General features: G+C 52.5%; 1 protein-coding gene across 1 annotated transcript; it reads right to left on the minus strand.

The window, feature by feature from the left end:
- Positions 1-3,411: 3,411 nt before the first annotated feature.
- TCL1A (TCL1 family AKT coactivator A) lies at positions 3,412-7,323 on the minus strand. Its single transcript, XM_027120868.1, has 3 exons — positions 7,204-7,323; positions 3,852-4,022; positions 3,412-3,468 (listed from the first exon to the last, which is right to left on the minus strand). The coding sequence occupies exons 1-3, from the start codon at positions 7,321-7,323 to the stop codon at positions 3,412-3,414; spliced, it is 348 nt and encodes a 115-aa protein (XP_026976669.1).
- Positions 7,324-7,873: the final 550 nt, after the last annotated feature.

The raw sequence follows: 7,873 nt of genomic DNA on the forward strand, positions 1-7,873 counted from the left end.
GCCACAACCCCAAAGTCATTCTTGTTGTGGAAAACTGAGATTCTGCATCGCATTTATAGTTAATTTATTAGGGCCACTTATGCTCATAAAAGAGCATTTTCTTTTAGTGAGAAGATCTTTTGCTGTTTCAGTTTCCATAGCAAATTTTTTAAAAAAATAATTTATTTTTGGCTGCGTTGGGTCTTCGTTGCTGTGCACGGGCTTCCTCTAGTTGCGGTGAGCGGGGGCTGCCCTTCATGGCGGTGCACGGGCTTTTCATTGCAGTGGCTTCTCATTGTGGAGCACAGGCTCTAGGCGCATGGGCTTCAGTAGTTGTGGCTCGTAGGCTCTAGAGCGCAGGCTCAGTAGTTGTGGCTCGCGGGCTCTAGAGCGCAGGCTCAGTAGTTGTGGCGCATGGGCTTAGTTGCTCCGCGGCACGTGGGATCTTCCTGGACCAGGGCTCGAACCCCTGTTCCCTGCATTGGCAGGCGGATTCTTAACCATTGTACCACCGGACAAGCCCTCCGTAGCAAATTAAACCTGCACAGCACTTGCATCTCCTCGTCCTGGGACTCTCCTGCCTGATTTAAGAAGAATCTAGATCCCTCTCATTTTCAAGGTTCAATCTTAAAGGCTACCTACACAGGTGGGAATTCCTTCACCACCTGACCTAACTCGCTACCAGGTTACTGTGTTCTGTTTTCATTGTAGGATTTTGCACGTTCCAAGCTTCTTGTTCTTCTTTTTCCAGAATGAAAGCTGCATGAGAGCAGCTTAGCTTTGTTCACTGCTGTATCTGCAGCCCTCAGCAGAGTTCACGGTGATGGCCAAAGTTTCATGAACAAGAGAAGTTTGCACAAGAACTGTCTTGGTCTGCTCGGGCTGCTGTAACAGAACACAACAGACTCCGTGTGGTGTGGTGGTGGCAGCTTAAAGCACAGAGGTTTATTTCTCACAGTTCTGAGGCTGGAAGTCCAACATTAAGGTGCTGGCAGATCCAGTGTCTGGTGAGGGCCTCCTCCTGGCTCGTTGACAGCTGTCTGTTCGCTGTGTCCTCACCTGGCATTTCCTGGGTGCGTGCACATGGAGAGAGTGATCTTTCTCTCTTCTTCTCCTTAAAAAGGCACTAATTCCATCATGAACGCCCCATCCTCAGGACCTCTTCTCACCCTAATCACCTCCCAAAGGTCCCACCTCCAAATACACACGTTGGCGGTCAAGGCGTCAACATCTGAATTTGGGGGACACACAAGCATTTAGCCCCAAATGAGAACCTTCCTCTTCCTGGACCTGTTCCTAAAGTGAGGCCACTGGCTGATCACTGATGTTCCTCCTGGTGTGATGTTTTGACGCTTCGACAGACCGAACTTTTACACTGCCGAGCACCAGGCAAGGTGATAGGGTTAAAATGATAAAAGATGCACACCTGGCAGGTGTGGTACCCGACGCTTATCTGTCTAGGGCCGAGTAAGAAGACTGGGGTCAGAGAATAAAAAATAGGAAATGTAGTATTTTCTTATATAATTCTCATATTAGATACTTAACAACCTATTTGTGTCATTACCCTGACATCGCTCTGTGATGAAGAGCTATAGACTAAAGTCACACTAAGTGGAGAGGAGCAGTATTCCACACAGAATGGATTCCTTTGACTGGAAGGCATCCCTTTGTAATGCCTGAGGTCCTGCTTACCTGTTCAGAAGGTAGACGAGGGGCAGCGGGTCTTGAGAAGGAAGCAGGAGGCATCAGGGCTGGGCTGTGACTGCGGGGTACATGAAGTAGGGAAGGGACTCTGGCTGGATGGCTGGGTACAGTTTCAGGGAGGAGGGACTCCTGCTGGGATTGGAACTACCCAGGTGAGGACAGAGGAGCTAGAGCTGGCTGGGCCAGGAGGGTGAGGAGGACAGGGCCAGGGGTGGGGGGTCTTGAATACCAGGAGATGCTGATTGAGACTTTTTGAGGTCACTTATTCCAATGGTTGTCAAAATTATACCTCTAAGAACACTGGGCTTTTGAGCATTTGGATTATACGGAAAAAAAAAGAAAATTCCAACCTTTCCTCCAAAGTAAAAATATATATACACTAAATTCACGAATATTCTTTCCATTTCAAATATTCTTACTCAGTGACCATCTGCTCCCGCTTCTCTCCACTAGAATCTGGGTCAAGGATAGAAGCTGGTCCGGCACAAAGTTAGATGAACTGTCTTACATTTAATCAACCAACATTACAAAGTGTTCACGCTACATACAACTTCATAACATCCAGGTCTGCGGGCACCTGTAAAACAGGGGGACCTCCAACCTCTATCCTTCTACAGGTGGGCAACCCGAGGTCCCGTCCACAGTGCTCGCCTGTCCAGCCTCCTGCCACATCCCAGGCTGGGGATCGCTGACCAGCAGGCCTCTGGGTCCTGAGCACAGACCTGGGCCCTCCTCAGGCCTTCACTCAAGGCTGCTGGGGCAGGGGGCGCTGGCCGAGGTGTGGGCATGTGTGGGCCGGCACCACAGGAGACAGCTGGTCCAGGGGCTCAGAGACCAGGCTCAGGCGAGTAGGTCCCATCCCCTACGGCCGGAAGGACACAGAGCTGAGGTGACAGAATGAGAAGCAGCCCAGGGCATTCCGGATGTGACGCTAGTTGCTGGGAGGGACAGAACGGGGACAGAGGCTGAAGACCATCGGGCCGCTGAGAAAGCCGGAGACACGGGTACGGCGGGGCAGGAGGAGGAAGCTGTACCCGCACACGACCTCTCCGGCAGGCAGGTCCGGTGTGGGGGGGCTCATCCTCTGCCCATCCTTCCGCTCCTGGACCTGGGTGTGGCAGAGCAGAACACACAGGGCTGGTGCACGAAGGTGAACACGAGCACGAACATCGCCGCGGCAGGCTTGGGGCTCAGGGGGCGGGAGGAGATGGGAGCTGCAGGACCTGGGACGAGAGAAGACAGGGTCAAGGGCAAAGGGAAGGAAGGGGCAGGGTGTGGGGTGGGTGGGAGTGGAGCTGCCGGGAAGAGTCTGGACGGGCGAGCTGGGTGGTCGGTGCCGGTCTCCAGAGCCGAGGCCTTGCGTCCGAGCCAGCGGCTTGGTGTCGGAAGACCCAGATCTGAAACCTGGCTCTGTGACCTGGACCAGTCATTGTGCCTCTCAAAACCCCTTTTTATAACCTGTAAAGTTAATACTACCCAGCTTGGTTGATGCGATGATCAAGGGACAGTGCCCACACCTGTGAAGCACTGTGCAGCTAGCTGTATGCCCCTAACATGAAGGGGGCCTAAAAATGGTTGGCTTCTGAGGTGTTAAAGGAGAGAGCCTGGATCCCCCACCCTGGGGACCGTCGCAGGGCAGCGCAGTCGGGGGGTGGGGGTCAGTTCTGCCTTCACGGAGGGCAGGAGGGGCGTTCCCTCTCCTTGACCTGGCCCCGGGGGCTCACCTCGTCACTCATACTCTGGGTCTGCCATCTGCTCCAGGAGCATGTCCTCCGTGTCGCCAAACTGTGAGAGAGAAGGAGCTGGAGGCCAGAGTCCGGGATTCTCCTTCCCCTCCCGGCCCCTGGGCTTGGAGTGGCAGGCGGGAACTTGCATGGGGGGGACCCCAGGGGCCCCTCCTCCCACCAGCCTTCACCCTGGGACTGCCCGCCACAGAGGCTCCTGCCACCCAAGGGCTTCCGCTGGAGACCCCCGAGGGTGGTTGGTCATTTGCTTCTAATGTCTCTCCAATCTGGTCCTTTAAAAATCTGCATTTGTAAAGTCCCTCCATTGTTTTAGCTTCTGGTACAGAAATGGAGGGAACAGATAGACCACAGAGGCCAGACATGGGGGAAGGGGAGCAGGGCCACCCACGATGTCCTGACGGGTCCCCGGAGAAGCACACTTGCCTCGATGTGGTACACTATGCGCCAGAAGCTGGAGTCTGAGCCTCGGTACCTTCTTCCGGGGTAGAGCTGCCACATGACCGGCAGCAGGTATGGGCCCAGCTGGCTGGGGCACACAGGCTCCCCCAGGGGGACATCTTCCTGACGCATGAGGACTTGGAGGCTACTTTCTAACTGAAGAGAAGAGAAGGGCAGGGCACACTTCACGGTCCTGCAGGCACAAATACCCATGGTCCATCCTGCCACCCACCCAGCCCAGCCCGCATCTAAGATGCTGGTGGTCACTGTTCCCAGAAGCTCCAATCCCTAAGCCAGGCACGCTCCTCTCAGGGACTCTGGCTGGGCCGAGATGACCAGCACTCGAATGGGTCTAGATACCCAGACAGGGCCACAAAAGGTCCACTTCGTGACAAATGCCTGGTTGCCGGGGTATGCCATGGGGCCCCAGAGCTTCTGTAACTATGGAGTCTGGTGCCTATTTCAGCTGATGGGGGATTTTCTTGGATTCTTCTTTATCATACAACCTCTTTTAAACAAGATCTCCCCAGACCCCAGAATCAGGTGACAGCCCACTTGTCACCATCTCCGCCACTGTTACTGTTTCATCACCTCTCGCTGGGCTACTGTGACAACTGCCCAACTTGCCGCCTACTCGGCCCTGTGGCCCACAGCCGAGACTCAGCACCGCAGCCAGGTGTGCACCTAAAAATCACGTCACTCCCCTGCTGGCTGCCCTCCGACACCTTCCAATCGCAGGCAGATGAACTGAAATCTTCACCATGGCCCGAAGGCCCCCAGAGCGGCTCCCTGCCTCTCTCACCTCCTTCTGTTCCATCCTGGACCCTCCACCCATTCCAGCCACACTGGCCTCCTCGCAGTGTCCGGGATGTGCACACACCCAGAAATCTCTCACACCTGCTGTCCTCTGCCTGGAACATTCTCCCCTAAATCCATGAAGGGCTCACACCCTTTTTTTAAGGCAGGTCTCTGCTCAAATGTATGTCTATAAAGACAAATGTCAGCAAAATCCAACTTTTATGATATACATAAGAGGCATGTCCCAGATGTCCAGAAAGGTTTCAAAGAAAATGATGGGCAAAATGTGGCAGGCACATGCAAATTAAAACTCTGGAGGGGAGGGCTTCCCTGGTGGCGCAGTGGTTAAGAATCCACCTGCCAACGCAGAGGACACGGGTTCAAGCCCTGGACTGGGAAGATCCCACATGCCGCGGAGCAACTAAGCCCGTGCGCCACAACTACTGAGCCTGCATTCTAGAGCCTGGGAACCACAACTACTGAAGCCCACGAGCCTGGAGCCCATGCTCTGCAACAAGAGAAGCCACCACAATGAGAAGCCCATGCACTGCAACGAAGAGTAGCTCCCGCTCGCCACAACTACAGAAAGCCTGAGCACAGCAACGAAGACCCAACACAGCCAAAAATAAATAAATTAAAAACAAACAAACAAGAAAAACTCTGGAGGACTAGCCTGAAGACCTCACCCCACTCATCCTTGCCTGCCCTCCCACTGTAGTTATCCTACAGAACTTACCACCGGCCTCAATTAGTGTGCTGTCCTTCTCCCCCAGCAGAATGTCAGCTTCACAAGCAGTGAGATTTAATCACATTCACTGCAAAACCCCATAGCCTAGAATCCTGCTTGGCATAAAAATTGGACTCTTATCTTTGTTCAATGATTATTTTTCCAAAGTGGAAATAGCTTTTCAAAATTTTTGTCTATGAAGTAAATTAGAACTCACTGTTAAAAAATAATTCAGATCACCCTGCAAGGTGTAAGTGTGGAAATCACCATTCTTGCTGTGTTAGTATATAACCTTCCATATCCTTTAACCATTTTACATTTGTTTATTCATCTCTCTCTTGTTGACTTATGTAAATCTTTACATATTAAGAATACTGGTCCTTTAAGTTATGTGGGGAAATTCCTGCCCCATGGTTTGCTAAAGGGTTATGTTTTTGTCCAGAATTTATAATGATTAGGTGAAAAACTCTGCTTCGCAGTTTCAGCATCATGTTGAAGAAGATATGTCCCAACCAGAGATTAAAAAAAGATATTCACTTAAATTTTCTTCAAATACTTGACTTACAGTGAATATTTGACTTGATTTTTAAAAGTATATATATGGGGCTTCCCTGGTGGTGCAGTGGTTGAGAGTCCGCCTGCCAATGCAGGGGACACGGGTTCGTGCCCCGGTCCGGGAAGATCCCACATGCCGCGGAGCGGCTGCACCCGTGAGCCATGGCCGCTGAGCCTACGCGTCCGGAGCCTGTTGCTCCGCAACGGAAGAGGCCACAACGGTGAGAGGCCCGCGTACCGCAAAAAAAAAAAAAAGTATATATATGTATATAAATATGTATTTCAAAATCTTAAAAGCCAATAAAGATGCAAAGTTTAGATGGTGGTTATGACTCTGGAATCCCAACCCCATTACCTACAAGCAGCACTACTTTGAACAGATTTACATTTTTATGCCCCTGTTTCCTCATCTCTAAAATGGGAACAGTCACTCTCAGTAACTTTTAGCTGTCCTGATATTACATTACATAAATGTTCTAATACGACATTTAAATTTTTCTTTTATACGTTCTTTCTTTGGTTTATATATGGAAAGTTTCAACATTTTTCACCTAAGTTTGAGGAAACCCATGCTCCGATGGAAAGTGCTGTAAGAGAGTTGTATTTCTTAAAAAAAGAAAAAAAAATTAACTAAAGAGCCATCTTAAGGCATTACACATAAAACAAAGTCAATGTCTATTCAATACTGGCTTTTATACTACTATATACCTCGTGAAGTTTGTTTCCTCCAGAGCTCAGAGGAGGTATGAAATATTCCAAACTCTAGAGCAGTGCTTCCCAAACTCGGTTGATCATAATCTGTTGAGGGTTCTTTCAAAATACAGATTTCTGGGCTCATCTATGGAGATTTTGATAATTGGCCATGTGTGTGAATCATACTTTGGAGATTATTCCCATCTTATGGATTAGAACCCTGAGGCCCAGAGAAGTTCTATTTTACTCAAGGTCATATTCATACACTCCAGACACACTGGGTCCCCATCCTTTGGCCAACGTGCCTCTCTCTGTGTTTCTCCCACCCTCCTTCCTGGCCCGGAGAACTGTTCATCCTTGCACTCAGTGCAAAGTGGTTTCATCTGTGAGTCCCCGGCCGCCCTGGGTGGACCTGCCCTTCTGAGCCTCCCCGCCGCCCTCGCCCTGCGGCATGTGAGGGGCTCCTCCAGGGCCTGCACGGCCTGGGGCGACCCGGCTCCAGAGCCCGGGCCACGGATGGGACGCCCATGCTGCCCCGAGCGCCCGACCCCAGAGCGTCTGTACCTCGATGGTTACGGGCAGCCAGGTGCGCTGGTTCTCGTCCACATACACGGCCTTTTCCCAGATCCACAGGTGGTCCGGGTGCAAGGCCGTGTGCGCCCTGAAGAAAGGGAGCTCGCCCATGGTGACGCAAGCGGTCTAGGAAGCAAGGATTGGAGCCTCTCCGGGCTTCTCGCTGGTCCACGGGCTCCGGAACCTCGATGCTTTATAACGGGACGGTGCACGGGCGACCCCACGCGGCGGGGCGGGAGGAGGGCGGGGCGGGAGGCGGGCCGTGCCGAAGCGACAGGGCACAACAGGATCTGACCCTGCACCGAGGCCTGCCTTGTGCCCTGAGACCCTGGCAGCGTCTAGGAGCGCAGATCCAGCCCCACAGACCCAGGACTTCCTCCATACTCACAGCCAGCCAGCCAGCCTTGCCCTCCGTCCCCTACTCCCCACTGCTGGGGCGGCACTCGGGTCTGTGGCTTTGGCCTTTTCTCCTGTCAGGAGGCACCTGCGTCCTCCGCTCCCCTCGACACCCGTGCCCCACTGTCCGGGACAGCCACTATGTGTGGCCGCTCGAGACTGGGACTCGGAGCCTCTGCTTGGAGCTTAAGTCGACATGTGGCCGCCCGGAGCCAGGGCCCCTGCACATCTGGGATCAGAAGAGATGGTGCAAGCCTGAAGCAGG

Source organism: Aethalodelphis obliquidens, unplaced genomic scaffold (genome assembly GCF_003676395.1).
Source record: "Aethalodelphis obliquidens isolate GAN/ISIS:26980383/991018 unplaced genomic scaffold, ASM367639v1 scaffold21, whole genome shotgun sequence".
NCBI classification, from domain to species: domain Eukaryota; kingdom Metazoa; phylum Chordata; class Mammalia; order Artiodactyla; family Delphinidae; genus Aethalodelphis; species Aethalodelphis obliquidens.

Bases quoted from the DNA above. Each gene is read 5' to 3' on its own strand.
- TCL1A (XM_027120868.1), bottom strand. From the start codon at position 7,323: ATGGGCGAGCTCCCTTTCTTCAGGGCGCACACGGCCTTGCACCCGGAC. The intron at 4,023-7,203 runs GTACAGACGCTC...TCTTCTCTTCAG, and splicing joins GGCTGCCCGTAACCATCGAG to TTAGAAAGTAGCCTCCAAGT. The intron at 3,469-3,851 runs GCAAGTGTGCTT...TCTCTCTCACAG, and splicing joins GCATAGTGTACCACATCGAG to TTTGGCGACACGGAGGACAT.